General features: G+C 39.6%; 3 protein-coding genes across 5 annotated transcripts; all 3 read left to right on the forward strand.

The window, feature by feature from the left end:
- The first annotated feature begins 1,789 nt into the window (after positions 1-1,789).
- Positions 1,790-4,657, forward strand: LOC111230280 (protein phosphatase 1 regulatory subunit 27-like). The gene is made up of 3 exons (XM_022756964.1): positions 1,790-2,596; positions 2,795-2,945; positions 3,534-4,657. The coding sequence occupies exons 1-3, from the start codon at positions 2,161-2,163 to the stop codon at positions 3,652-3,654; spliced, it is 708 nt and encodes a 235-aa protein (XP_022612685.1). The 5' UTR covers positions 1,790-2,160; the 3' UTR covers positions 3,655-4,657.
- A 445-nt stretch (positions 4,658-5,102) lies between these two features.
- mcrip1 (MAPK regulated corepressor interacting protein 1) lies at positions 5,103-9,532 on the forward strand. Of its 3 annotated transcripts, none has more exons than XM_022756951.1 (5): positions 5,103-5,193; positions 6,627-6,720; positions 6,949-7,067; positions 8,543-8,647; positions 8,760-9,532. In XM_022756951.1, the coding sequence occupies exons 2-5, from the start codon at positions 6,713-6,715 to the stop codon at positions 8,822-8,824; spliced, it is 297 nt and encodes a 98-aa protein (XP_022612672.1). In that variant the 5' UTR covers positions 5,103-5,193; positions 6,627-6,712; the 3' UTR covers positions 8,825-9,532. The 3 variants fall into 3 exon arrangements, with proteins under 3 accessions (XP_022612672.1, XP_022612673.1, XP_022612674.1); XM_022756952.1 differs by having other exon boundaries at positions 6,964-7,067; XM_022756953.1 differs by lacking the exon at positions 6,627-6,720.
- Positions 9,533-10,304: 772 nt separating this feature from the next.
- Positions 10,305-13,550, forward strand: alyref (Aly/REF export factor). The gene is made up of 6 exons (XM_022756996.1): positions 10,305-10,685; positions 12,095-12,253; positions 12,373-12,520; positions 12,681-12,744; positions 12,825-13,017; positions 13,110-13,550. The coding sequence occupies exons 1-6, from the start codon at positions 10,446-10,448 to the stop codon at positions 13,122-13,124; spliced, it is 819 nt and encodes a 272-aa protein (XP_022612717.1). The 5' UTR covers positions 10,305-10,445; the 3' UTR covers positions 13,125-13,550.
- The last annotated feature ends 676 nt before the right edge of the window (positions 13,551-14,226 follow it).

Consider the following 14,226-nt stretch of genomic DNA (forward strand, 5'->3'; position numbering starts at 1 on the left):
GGCTGTGGAGAGGAGCGAGGGAATCTGGAGGGAGTATCACCATTGCTCAGGGACGCCCCTGCACCCCCACAATACCATATAAGAGGCTGTGAAACATGATAGCTGCTTTTAAAAGTCTCTTCCTCAAGCTGTGAACATTCAAATACTGTCCCTTCAATTTGCCCAGACATGAGCTCTAAGCCTATTTCCTCTGTCCCCCCTGTCTAGAGACCAGTAGTGCAGAGAGGTGATGAATAATTATTTACAATGGCATTCAGAGCTCTTAACACAACAGAAATTAAGTATCCTGTAAAACAGCTGGAAACAAAGTGTGTTCTTGTATAAATCATTTGTTTTTTCAGTTCTGAAACTAAGCTAGCTGCAGGTTTTCTGCATTTTCAGTCTTGGAAGCATAACTTTTGAGTGACAGCCTTGCTATAAAGGTGAAGATGGGTGAGCACAAGCCTTCAAAGTGATGTAGACTGAATGTCTGAAATTGTCCCTGAATGACAAAGTAGGCAGAATATGCAGCAACGCATTGGAATAGTTGCAAATTACAACAGAGGAGATCAAGGTTCGGAGCATGGTCATACTTTAAGTAGCTGGAGTAGTGGTGAGAAACAAAAAACCTGAGCTATGCTATTTCTTCTGCTACATCGGCAGCATCTGTGAGTTGCCCAAGTCCTCTTCCAAATGTTTCATGAACCAGTTATAACCAGCTCTGCCCATCTTAGAAGTGTGTCTGGGGACAGCTGGTGCCAGCACCACGATGTTACAGCACCATTCACACGTACTGCATGTCACACAGTGGTCAAAATCCATGTTACTCTACATCTTGAATATTAGATTTATAAATCAAATTCATCTAAGCATATAGTCATCGATATCAATGTCGCATTTTTCTCAGACAATTTAGGGCCGTATCATTTATCTGCCTGTATTGCAGTGCATGGCAAAAGTTCAATGTTGTAAATAGCTGCGTTTCTGGCAACCATGTGACTTTTCACTGGCATTTGAGGGGAGAGGTTACATTTGCTCGCTTTGCCCCCTCAGCTGGTCATAACTGCACTCCACCGGATAACCTCAGTGGGAGAATTTTATTAGTGTATCCGGTTATGATACAAAGGGCAGGCTTGAAGTGTCACATGACAAACCTGCAGGTCAATGGGGAACACAAGAGTGAACATGAACGACAGCAGCGAAAACACTCACCGCACACGCACTTGACTGACTTTGGGAAATTATGACACATTACTTAAAATCTCCTCCGTATCATAAAATTAGAAACATTCTTTGCGTGTTCTCAAAATTGAAACAGTATAGCTAAGATTATATTGCACCATCAAGATATGACGTAAGGAGACAAGTCAACAACACACATGCCAAAATGAAATCATGTGCTGTTGCTCTTGGACGTTGTTTATTTTTCCCGCAGTACATTCATAACACCAGAACAACATGACTCTCAGTCGACTGACATCAATAACAAATCGCAATGGCTCAAAATAGGGAATTGACTCCAAACCTACTACAAACATAAATTTGAGGCAAAGTCTCCTTCTTCTGGCAATGTTTGGCTCTTATATTAATCATAGTTGTTTAGATGTTTGTGTGGGAAGATGTCTCAAGCAAGAGTCAAAGAGAACATTTTGGTTGTCAACATTTTTTATGATCTAGGGGTGGGTGCAGTGTCAGTGAACATGTGACTGTACAGTGGGAGGAGTTGGACAAAGGCCACTCATTTCTAAGCTGAAGTCACTGGATATTAGGCCCCAAAATAGCCCGACAGAAGGTATATAGGGGTCCTCTCCAACCAGCCCTATCAGACGTCGGTTGTGTGCAACAGCAAACATACTGTGCGACAAACCTTTTTCAAATTCAGATGGGAGAAATTCACAGCAGGCGGGAAAAAGAGGACAACACAAGCTAAAAGAAGGAGATTGGGACATAGTGAAGTGAAGCAAAGGATTTGAAAAGTGCTTGCATTATGCAAAGTGAGTAACAGCAGGGGCTACTCCAGCTGGAAACTAAAAGGATAAGAGACAAGCGAGGAGAGGACAAAAAGGACACACAGCAAAGGATACTGCTCTTTTACTGGATTGGTGCATTCTCTTGGACTTCTCATTTCCCTCCTCCTGGGCTGACAGCAGAGGGGGAGGCAGAGCCGCAACCACTGCAGTGATGAAGTACAACTACCATGTACCAGTGTCAACGTACACACGCAGTTCACAATACACACCAACATACCACACACCTACCTACTACACCCCTTCACATTACACACCAACGCACTACACATCCACATATACCTCTGCAAAAAAGTACACCCCGACACAGTACAGCACAACACATTACACTCCGTCACATTATACGTCCTCTTACAAAGCTGCATCAACATACATCCCTTCATATAGCAAAGGGTCACGGTACAGTTCAACACATCGCACACAAGCACAGGAGAATCCTGCACCTGTAATACCAGTCGCACCCGCAAAGAGAACTGTGCACTTCCCCAATGACATCATCTTCCAGGATATTGTTAGACGAGGAGATTTGGAGCAAATTGGTCGGTTCATGAGAGCCAGGAAGGTTCGTGTGGATACAATCTTCCACTCAGGTTAGTTAACTTCCCACAGCTTCTATTTTACTCACGGTGCAGCAATATTCCCTGCTGGCATTCAAAACACTAAACTGATTAGATCTGACATCAGAGATAGTGCCAACCATGACGTCATTTGATGTTAAACAGTGACCTGACTGCATGGCTGTGCACAGCAGTGCTGCTGCAGAGAACTAATTTTAGTCTTGTGTGCAGGTATGGCAGCACTACATGAAGCCGTGCTAACGGGAAACCTTGAGGTGGTGAAACTGCTGGTGAAATATGGCGCTGATGTTCATCAGAGAGACGAGGATGGCTGGACGCCACTTCACATGGCCTGCAGTGATGGCTACCCAGAAATTGCCAGGTAACATATGACATTTTCACCCTTTAGTGACACAGACTAAATCATCATTTGCATCATTTGCTTCATCATTTGCTTCATCATTTGCTGCTGGTTTCTGAAAAGCAAAAGAAAGTTGTTTCCTACAAAACATAGATATTTAATTCTAACATACTGCGGAACAATTAGAGGCATTTGAAACCAGGTTAATGTGACACTCAAAATGATATCACATATGGATGCTGGAAACATGCAAAGAACGAGAGCCTCACTAGACAGAATTTATCTTTGTATGTCAGTGGTAGTTTGGCTTTGAACATTGGCAAGAGGTCTAAAAATGGATAAGTATCTTGAAAAAAAACATGCATGAAACAGTGACATAATTTAATTCAAATGATGGTCATGAAATGTTCCATAATGCACAGAGCTGTACTAATACCTCTGAATTTTGACAGTTCCCCTTATTCTAAAGTAGAGACAGTGACACAATGAGCCACAGCTATTGGAGAAAACCAATTACACAAATGATAAATGAAAAGTAAGGTTTTCATGTATGTTTGTTGTGGAAATTCCTCATTTGTTTAACATTAATTTACTTCGTTCTCCACTCAGTTATCTGCTGTCGATGGGAGCCAGCACAGAGGCAGAGAATGAAAGCGGAGAGAAGCCTGCAGACCTCATTGACCCTGACTGCAAAGAACTCGCCCAGTTGTTTGAGACTGGCTGTGTGTGATTGGTCACCAAATGCACCCAATAGACAACATCAACAGAAGAAGAAAGAAAGATTATCAACCACATATAGTATTCAATACCATACAAACAGGGTGAAGGAACGTGGCCATAGCTCAGGCCATGTAACTGATCTTGTAAAGCAAAAACATGTCTGCTTATTGGTTTCAAAATTTCAAGATTTTATTTTCTTATTTGCCACGAAGCAATTAGCCGTATTTCATGTTCTGGTGGTTTCTGGCAATATTTCATTTTATTTTAGTTAATTTTGCGCATTTGTGTATTTTTCATACTGCCTGTGTCTATGCTTCAAATGTTAGTCTACAAATATCTCTGTCTTCACGCACAGCTCATGTACCAGAATGCCAACAATGTGTCACTGAATCGAAATGTGATCTTTACTTGTTATCTTTAGTCCTTTCTGAAGAAAATTAGATTCATTTATATCCTCACAAATATCTCAATTTAAGCATTGTATCAGTTGTGTTAGTGTTATGCAGTTAAGTAGCTGGTTGCACTCCACAGCCTGTATGTTTCCAGACTGTAGTCATACCTTATATTGAATTTGCAACACTGAATTTGGGCCTAGATGTTTGTGTCTTATACAAAGAGTTATGTATCCTCACTGCTGGGCAGAAAGAGGATCATCCAAATTAATAATTGATACTTCACTGATAGGTCAGGAATTAAAATTACATTAAGTTCATGCTGTACAAGCATTTCTAATGTTGCAGTGTTTCTTCCCTGATGCATTACTGTTGTTTTCTGTGGTAGAAATACGAATATCAGTGATGAAAGTCTTATAATTCAATTATTTTTGTACGTTTTCATAAATAAAGACACCTTTTATAAATATGACTGACTTGCAGTTGTGTAGTCTGTTTAGGAAAATAGAGAGTGCATTACAAGTACTAGAGGCATCACACTAGTATTTTCACCACCATCACCTCAGGCTGCAGCTTTTCAACCAGCCTCCTTTTTGTGGTGTGCCCTCAGCTTTAGTCAGGTTTTTCTGCTGCTGCTTTAAAATTGTGATATAAGTACATCAGAACAGAAGTGATATACATCCTGATATCCTGACATGAATGCAAAAATGGAAATACAAAAAATAATGAATAAATTAATGTAATGTTGTGTTTTCTTTATTAATGAATGTGATAAAGTAGGTGGGAAAAAAAGACTATGTAACTTTAGTGTATAGATACTCTGTCACATTTTTTGTGTTAATATATTATTATTATTATTATTATTATTATCATCATTATTATTATTGTTGTTATTATTGTATAATATCATTATTAGTATATATATATATATAGTATAATATAATATAATATAATATAATGTAATATCATATCATATCATATCATATCATATCATATCATATCATATCATATCATATCATATCATATCATTTGCGAGCCTTTTCACTTCCGTGTCCTTTCCCGGAAATGATTGGTTGGCATTGGCAACGTTTTAGCCAGGTCTGACGGCGTACACAGTCTCTGTATAAAGAAATCGAAAGGAAAGATTATAAAAAAAGGTTTGTTGAATATTTTAACACTGTGTTCTTTACTGGGTAGCTCGAAATTACCCTTACTGGGTTAAGCGTCTTTCTAAGAAATATTTTGTACCGGTAACGCTGGAGAATTATTAGCTGTTTTAAGCTAACGTTACGACAAGACAATGTAAATCACCAGCTAGCTGGCTAAAGTTAGCTAAAACTATTGTGTCAGCAAATCTATAGTTAGCTGTAAGTCAGGACATAGCTGTAGGTTAACACAGGTCCCAACAACCAGAAATGATTTTAGAAGCAATACACACTGTTGTTCATGAGAGTTCGACCAGTGGTTAACATACTAGGTTTGGCTCTGTAGCCTGCTGCTAACAGTACTGAAGCTACTGAAGGCAAAACGTAAACAAAAGCCTCTTGGTTTCCTAAGGTCAATATTTGTTCATTTTCTACAGACGCTTAGCGTACTTTGGCTATAAAGAAATTAGTTAACGCTTGCAACCATAAGTTAACAACACTCGTATTGTTACTAATGTCGACTTATCAGAACCCATCAGATTATATGGTTTAGTTGTATTGTAAGTAGCTAACAAATTTAACTGTGTTGGTTAACCAGCAGTGTTAAAAATGCACTGTTTCTAATAATTAGCTTTCACATAAGTGTAAGTCTGTGTTATGACATTTAGATAACAGTGGAATACCACAGTGCAGAAGTGCTCCAATACAAGTACAATTCCTGGATTTAAGTTAAAGTAAAATTGAGGTAAAGTATGTAAGTATAATCAAGAAAGTATACTTAAAAGTTCACCCAACTCAGAAAAATGGGTGATGTGACTGTTATACTATTACATGTCTGCAATTAATGTTTCATTATTGTATAATGTGCTGATTTTTTTGTCACTTAATTGATTGCTTAGTCTATGAAACATGATAAATACCCATCTCAATTTTGCAGAGCCAAAAGTGACATCTTCAAATGTTTAGCTTTGTTTGACCAAAAAAAAAAAGAGTCCAAAAAGCCCAATATATTTAGTTTATAGTGATATATATGACAATGAAAAGCAGCTCATTTGAGAGCATCGAATCAGAAAGTATTTGGCATTGTTTCACTATTTTTGCTTCAAAAATTAATCAATTATCAAAATAGTTGCTAATTATTTTGCTTTGTATATACTGTTGGGTAGTTTCATTTGTAACAAACCATCATATTTTATAAGCACTTTTTTATATTTTAAGCAAAAATCCTAATTGTGTAAAATAACTAGTAACTAAAACTGTCAGATAAATGTAGTGGAGTATGAAGTTGCATGAAAAGGAAATACTCAAGTAAAGTACAAGTATCTCAAAACTGTACTTAGATTCAGTATGTGAGTAAACGTGCATAGTTACATTCCACCAATGTTATTAACTGTTTTCTTACATTATGTGGCGATGCTAAAGTTGTCACTCTTGTTTATTGTTAGAATCCAGCTGAGGACTTCCGAACCTTTGTATCTTTCAAATCCACTCACCATAGAGGAGCGAGGAGCGAGTACAGACTGCAAACAGAATGACCAGGTCTGAAAAAGTTACTGCACTCAAGTGCTAATAAACAAGTACAAATGGAGTAGTGTTAACAGTGATCATTATAGTTCCATCAAATGGAATTTTAGGTATGTATTGTGTTGGCCTTTAGACACCGAAAAGTACTATGTAAAGACTAGTTTACATTAAACAGTGATTAAAATATAAATGAAATGAATGTTTGCTTATGCTGTTATCTTTGCTGTTTTCATGTTTATGAAGCTCATCTGCTCCCAGGATGGTGAATAGTTACAAGCGGACTTCAAGCCCCCGATCCCCTACTAACACTGGGGAGCTCTTCACCCCTGCACACGAGGAAAATGTGCGCTTTATACATGATAGTAAGTATAGTCTCTTAACATTGATATGTTGAATTTTCTTTCAGAATAATTTATGCCTTTTATTTTATTTATGGTCAGAATAATACACCTCTTAGAACAGAATATTGACTTAAACAAACATGAAAGTAAACTTTGACCTGTTTAGATCTTTTATTTTTGAATCTCTAACATGCCTTGTTAGAAATGCACATGCTTGCTCACTTGAGTTAAGTTGGGTGATATTGATAGGTCTATTGAAAGTGACTTGCTTTCTCCTGTTCCATAACTGCAAGAGTAATTTATTCAGATAAAACTTTTTCTTCAGTTGAAGCCCAGCAGTAAGTCAATCACTGTGCTTAATGGAGGCCCATTTAAAAAATTTGATTATATTGTGGTTCTGTATTTTGTATTTTGTGCAAGCCAGGACTCTTCATTTTGATCACTTAATGTGCAACATGTAAACACAACCCCTATCATTTTGTTTATCTCACATATAAACACTTAACATGGGAAATGCTTGTGTAACTACATATCATATAACTTAAATCTAGAAGTACACTTTTTGCATGTTTTTCAAAATACATATCATGTATTTAAGTAAAATGATTGATGTCATTAACTGAAGAGACTCCTTTTTAAATAACATGAATGTGTCCGTCTATTACTTTCCTTCATATAGTAGGTTATTCTAAACATAACATTGTAACACCATAGCTAAAATGAGTTGAAACAACTATAGATCAAGAAAACAGGTTATGTGCCCACTTGAATGTGAGGGCATTATTTGTAAACAGCAACGGCATTATAGCATTTTCGCCTGGGGACTATTTAGAGTGCAAGAGGCCACTCTAAGCAGTCGCTCATTCTCAACACTACTGGATGATAAGTCTCAACCAAGGCACACACCTTGTTTATTGTTTGGATTTGTGAAAGGTGCCCTGTGGAGTTTTCTTGTACATAAACAAAACGTGTTTACATTGAGTCTTACTCACCATAACTTATTGTTTGTATCCATGGGGTCTAACAAATGTTCTGAATGCAATTCCTTCTTCAAGAGACAAAAAAAAAATGCTAGGCATTGCTTCATATCTAGTTGTGTTACCTCCACCTACAAATCAGTGGAAGATTGCGGCACCAATAGCAGGACTATCAAATTAGCATAGACCATGCTTCAGATTGGTTTTCGTTGATCATGTAAGTGGTGCTCCAGTATCTGAATCAGACAACTTAATTTGCAGGCCTTGTACCAGTAGTGGCACTGAAGCACGTACTTTGTTTGAAAGTACTTCAGAATAGGTTTTCAAGTTACTAAATGCCAGAACACTGTCTCAGAGTCTCTGTGAGACTGGACACTTAAACTAAATGTCTCATCTTTATTAAGTTGAATGTGTTATTTACCTTCAGTCTGTCTTGTCATGTCATTAATATCAAGTCTCCAGGGTAGGATAAGATTTCCTAAATGTAACAAAAGCATTGTCATCTTTACCCTTCCTCAGCTTGGCAGTGTGTGCTCAGAGACATCAGATCAACACAAAATAGTGAACGTAATGACCGTGGACCACAGGAGTATGTGGAGAAGAACCCAAATCCTAACCTACATTGTAAGTTATGGTGTAACTTAGTAGTGAAGTGGGTTTTGTATTTATGTCACACTGAAGGATTAAATCATCAAGCACAGGCAAGTTAACAACTTGTTTCTGTCTGTTCTTTCAGCTTTTACACCGGTGGACCTGAGTGACCTCAAGAAACGCAACACACAGGATTCCAAAAAGTCCTAGTCTTTCTCATGATGGTCCGGTCGCTTTTTTCCACCCATTATCCTCAAGAACTTTTCCTCCATCAGTCCTCCGTCAGCCAGAAAGTCAGCCCTGTTGGCCAGTCTAGCACAGAATGCCAATCTTGTTTCTAAACTCCGGACCCTAACGACCCCCGTCTCTTTCTTTATCCTCTACAACTGACTAAGAAGAAAAGAACCAGGATTTCAGGGAGTACAAACTCTCCCCTCTCTTGGTTCATGTTTTTTCAAGTCACAAAATCTTCATATATACATTGTTTATGTGGATGGGACTGATGCAAACTTTCATCAAAATTTGCTGACATCTGATGCTGAGGTACAAACTGTTGACACTCTCCACAGGACACAAAAGACTGCAGTCTTAAATACAAACCCTGTTTTCTTTACTACTGCTACATATATGACTTTGGAGGAAAATGCGAAAGGGCTGACTTCTATTTTTTTTAGTTTGTTTTGGAAGATAGTTTGATCAATAAATTGTAGAAGTAATGAAATTGTCACATTGGATACACAGTTCCTGGGCAAGTTTTGGAAGCCAAATGCAATGTAGAAGGCCAACATTTTTATTATAAATTTTCTTGCCCTCAAATGGACTTTACTAAGTAGAGACCTCCCCAAGTATGCCGCCCTTGGTTAACCCCACCTTCCCAAAACCTTAAAACAAAATGTTGAATAAAGGACTTTTACAGTACTCCTGCTTGTATTGATCCTATATAAATATAGACCAGATTGAATATCACTGTTGGTGCGTCACGTCAGACATCACAACTACACAAATGTTATGTGTTTCGTGCATGATGAAATAAAAGAAAAATGTCCTCAGTACTGAAAGGAATCAGCATGGAGAAAGAAAACTTAATGACACTCACCCTGAATCATGCAAAAACCTGGTTATTTTGATTTTAGAGCTGCAACTAATGATTATTTTCATTATTATTTTACATTTTCAAAATTAACTGATTAATCATTTGGGGCATAACTTATCAGAAAAAAGTAGAGCTGAAGTTGACACATCTAAATTGGCTGTTGTGTTTGATCATAGATATTTAGTTTGATGTAATGAAAAGCTAAAATAAAAATTGGCAAATGTTCATATTTAAGTGGTTGGAACTAGTAAAACATCATATTTGCTTAAAAAATGCTTATATGATTAAGTGATTGATGAAATAGCTGCAGATTCCTTTTCTTTTTCGGCTCCAAATGAATTGAATCCGGGAAATAAAACTTAAACTATGAATATTAGTCACTGAGTAACATGATCCTGTCATGCACGTTGATAATATGAGAATGTCACATTACATTTTGCATTAGCGGTAAATCACAGTAGCATCAGAGACAGTAGACAGTATAGTATAGAGGATCTTTGGTAGCGTTTCGCATTAAGATAGCGTTTGTTCCTTGTGCTCTCGTATTACGTGATGACGTCAAGTTTACGCGCAGTACGTACCGAACAGTTCGTCTATATACAACGGTCACTTGCTCATTGTATTTTTTCGGCGGTGCAGAGAGCGTGGAGCTGTGAAAAGGCAGGGAGAGGGACCAATCGAGACTAGGGTGTATTTTTTTATATTTTGTTGACAGTTTAGCATTACTGGGGCAGCATAATGACCGATAAAATGGATATGTCTCTAGACGACATTATCAAGCAGAACAGGCAGCAGAGAGGTGGAGGCCGCGGTGGAAGAGGTCGAGGCCGCGGAGGCTCAGGCGGTGGCAGAGGAGGAGGCGCTGGGCGTCTTGGAGTCGGCGGCGGAGGATTTGGAGTCCGAGGCGGCGGATCCGGCCCCATGAGGAACCGACAGAACCTGAACCGCGCTAGAGGCAGACCAACGCCTTACAGCAGGGTATGAGAAAGTTAGAGGAATGGGCAGAAAAAGGAAAACCTTCGGCAAACCTGAAAATGCCTGGGTAACATCCTTCTATTCTCCAGTAGGCTTGCCAGCTAACCTTCTAGCCAGCTTGCTAGTCAAGCAAATAAAGTAATCGCTAACCGCCGAGTTTCCCTCGGAGGAGAGCTCTATAATTTGCGGTTAAGCATTTATGGAAGTTATATACATAGTTTGTCCCTTCTCCCACAACCCATATGTGTTGCATCATTTTCCAAGAAGAGGCCTTTTGGAGAGAGCGAATGTGTTAGCCATATTGGCTAACTAACAAAAGTTGGATCGTGAAGGCCTTGGCGGCGCCATTTTGAAGCCAGCACCTTAAATTAGAGCTAGTCTTCCTCGGGCAGTAACAATCTTTTCCACCCCAAGTGTCAAAATGATGGTGAAAGGAAACCACTTCGAGAAAATTCGCCCGCAAATGATTTTTTCACCACTTTTGGGAGCATAGTTTTTGTCCGTGTCCCGGTGCAGCGTCCTGGCGGCCTTTTGTTCGGGAGTGGCTGGCGGGTTTCACAACAAGGCCTATTTGGTGGCTTTTCAACCAGTGTGGCTGTTACTTGTGGATGGATCAGTGGACTTCAACCCCCCTGATAGTGTTCATATAAGGCAAATCTTCACTCCTTAAGTGTGAATGAGTATCTAGACAAACCCAACAAAGTCCCAATCAAAATGGCGTGGTCTCAAAATGGACGCTCAGATAATCCACTCTCGCATAAAGGGGATAGCTGCCCATTTTCTAGTTGTTTTTCTGGTCAATCCCCACTCCCTATGGACAATTCCCCTTCGTGAAAGCCAATTTCGTGGCTTGGTAAAGAACTCTTGGGCGGGCCAGGAAACATGGTGCAACGCTGGAGGCAACGCTGCTTCAGATGGCGACCCCCTGTGTACCCGAGGATCATATCTGGAGAGCCTTTGGTGGAGGCGCAGATGGCAAGAGAACAATGGGCAATATTGGTACAAGTTGTTCAGGGTGTCATATAGATATTGTGGGTGGGTTTGGGGTAACACATTTTGGTCAGTTTTGACTTAGTAGTCACTGATAAATACAATCTCGGCAGATGCCACTAGACCTCATATTCATCTAAATTATATATAGTGTGTGTGCAATAGCGATGATATACATTACATCCCCTTGCTTTTATGGCTAAGTTTGTCCTGTGTATGTCCTTCTGTCTGAACTGATTCACTTGCTTGTAGTGATGGGGTGGGCAGGGAACATTGGGGACCCTCTTGGGGGAGCTGAGCACCCTGGCCCTGTTGGAAGTGGAGCCCCTGCTTGCCCCAACACCCAGCCGTGTGGACTCTGTGATTGACAGAGGCAAGGGGATCCTGAAGTCAGCAGGTGCGTTCTCTTTCATCTGTTGCAGCCTAAACAGCTTCCAGATAAGTGGCAGCATGACATGTTCGACAATGGCTTCAGCGGCTTCAATGGCGCTGCTGGTGGTGGCGGAGGAGCTGGTGTGGAAACTGGAGGGAAGCTCCTCGTCTCCAATCTCGACTTTGGAGTCTCAGATGCAGACATTCAGGTATTTGGGTTTTCACCTTCAACCATTTGTTTGTAGTAGGAGGAGCGTGTCTGCTGTATGTTGGTGTGCTGAACAGCGAACAACAGAGATAGCTGCTCAGGGTTTGCTTTCCTTTTCAGGAACTTTTTGCTGAATTTGGGACTCTGAAAAAGGCTGCAGTTCATTATGACCGATCAGGAAGAAGCCTGGGAACCGCAGATGTCCACTTTGAAAGGAGGGCAGATGCCCTCAAGGCCATGAAACAGTACAATGGCATCCCACTTGATGGTATGCCTCAGACACAAATGAAATGCAACAACTACTGTTAACTTTGTGTTATGTGATTGGCTTTTTTTTTTTCTTCTTCTTTTTTGGTAAATTACTCAACTGATCGTTGACCACTACTGCCTGGCCCAAAATGTGACGTTAATGGCATCTTTGTCTCTAGGGCGGCCTATGAACATACAGCTCGTCACATCACAGATTGACACACAGAGGCGACCTATGCAGGGGTAAGTGTAGCGGTCTTTTTGTTTAAGAAAGTTGACTTCAATCTTTGGACACTATATGTGATGGGGGAAAAAAATTTCAGTCTGAACAGAGGTGGTGGAGGCATGAACAGAAATCGTGGCGGCGGCTTTGGGGGCATGCAGAGAGGCCGCGGAGGACGTGGTGCAGGCGGTGCCAGAGGAAAGGGTCGAGGCGGAGGCGGCCGTGGTGGTAGCAGCAAGCAGCAGCTGTCAGCAGAGGAACTTGACGCCCAGTTAGATGCCTATAATGCCAGGGTATGTTCAGCTGTCAGTATGATGGTACCTGTCACTAATTAACCAATCTTGTTTTGGCAACTGTCTAATTCACTCTTGTTTTGTTTTCTCAGATGGACACCAGCTAAGAAATGAAGCTCCACCGGGTTTCTTCCCCTTCCTGTCTGCACAGAAGGGTGGTTGTTAAAAATGTGCAGAGTATTTTACACTTGGTTGTCCTCTGTGATTGAATTTATTGTTCCAACTTCTTCTTTTAAATGCTCCAAAGTGTTTTTTACCAGTGTTTTTTTTTTTTTTTTTTTTCCTTTTTTTCTGATGAAAATGGTTTTGACTGTAGGTTAATGTGAATTGGGGTCTCCCAGTTCTTTCCTCTACCCTGTAGTTACTGAGGCTTGTAATAAAACCTGCAGTGCATATTAACCAAATGCTGTTTGTCTGTTCTCGTAGTCCTTTTTTTAAATTGTTTTTTTAATTTAGTCCAACAAAATGCCATAATTATTTTGTGTTACACTTAAATGATTCCATTTTCTACATACTTTTAATGTCTGGGAATAAACAATAGATTGCAATCCATTTAAGAACATTTTGTAATTTTTTTTTTTTTTTTTTTTTTTTTTTTTAAACCAATGACAAAAAAATCGATTTTCTTTTTATACTTATTTTAATGTAGCGTCAGTTTTTCCCCAGAAGCAACAACTGAAACCAGTGAAACCACTGAAAGATCCAACTACAAAATAAGTGCTATAAACATACTTTTCTATTTATTGTAAGTGACCAATCATGTAGGATCAGGAATTTCCCACAGCAACTTTGGCTGTCATGTTCTTAATTATACAAACAATGCATCTACCCCATGACTGTTTTAATGGCACCACCATAATACAGCCACTAGATGGCATTGTATTGTCAGTCAATGCATGTAACAACCATATATGATGTAAAAGTAATGTCAATTTGAGTTTTTGAAAAGTATTTGCTATCTGTACCTTCTCGCCTATAGCGTGAATGTACCACCCCGGTGGATAAAAACTTATGTGTTTGTTCATAAACTGCCGCACTGGAGATGTCAAGTCTGAAAAAGCTAAAGCTGAGGGGGAAGAGGAATGAACAAACTTTAGAATGTCTGGACCGCCACAGGCAACGATTTGTGAGCGTGCAATGCAGGTCTGCATGCCCACGCACGTCAAAAGCCATTTCTCCCGGAAGCGTGTTTACTGACACCGGTTTAAA

The sequence above is a fragment of the Seriola dumerili genome, unplaced genomic scaffold, assembly GCF_002260705.1.
Source record: "Seriola dumerili isolate Sdu_G_001 unplaced genomic scaffold, Sdu_1.0 BDQW01000260.1, whole genome shotgun sequence".
Taxonomy (NCBI): Eukaryota; Metazoa; Chordata; class Actinopteri; order Carangiformes; family Carangidae; genus Seriola; species Seriola dumerili.

Excerpts from the sequence above, each read along its gene's own strand:
- LOC111230280 (XM_022756964.1), top strand. The coding sequence starts at position 2,161 with ATGAAGTACAACTACCATGTACCAGTGTCAACGTACACACGCAGTTCA. Across the intron at positions 2,597-2,794 it reads GGATACAATCTTCCACTCAG|GTATGGCAGCACTACATGAA; the intron begins GTTAGTTAACTT and ends TCTTGTGTGCAG. Across the intron at positions 2,946-3,533 it reads GGCTACCCAGAAATTGCCAG|TTATCTGCTGTCGATGGGAG; the intron begins GTAACATATGAC and ends TTCTCCACTCAG.
- mcrip1 (XM_022756951.1), top strand. Across the intron at positions 7,068-8,542 it reads TGTGCGCTTTATACATGATA|CTTGGCAGTGTGTGCTCAGA; the intron begins GTAAGTATAGTC and ends ACCCTTCCTCAG. Across the intron at positions 8,648-8,759 it reads CCCAAATCCTAACCTACATT|CTTTTACACCGGTGGACCTG; the intron begins GTAAGTTATGGT and ends CTGTTCTTTCAG.
- alyref (XM_022756996.1), top strand. The coding sequence starts at position 10,446 with ATGACCGATAAAATGGATATGTCTCTAGACGACATTATCAAGCAGAAC. Across the intron at positions 10,686-12,094 it reads GACCAACGCCTTACAGCAGG|CCTAAACAGCTTCCAGATAA; the intron begins GTATGAGAAAGT and ends CATCTGTTGCAG. Across the intron at positions 12,745-12,824 it reads CAGAGGCGACCTATGCAGGG|TCTGAACAGAGGTGGTGGAG; the intron begins GTAAGTGTAGCG and ends AAAAAATTTCAG.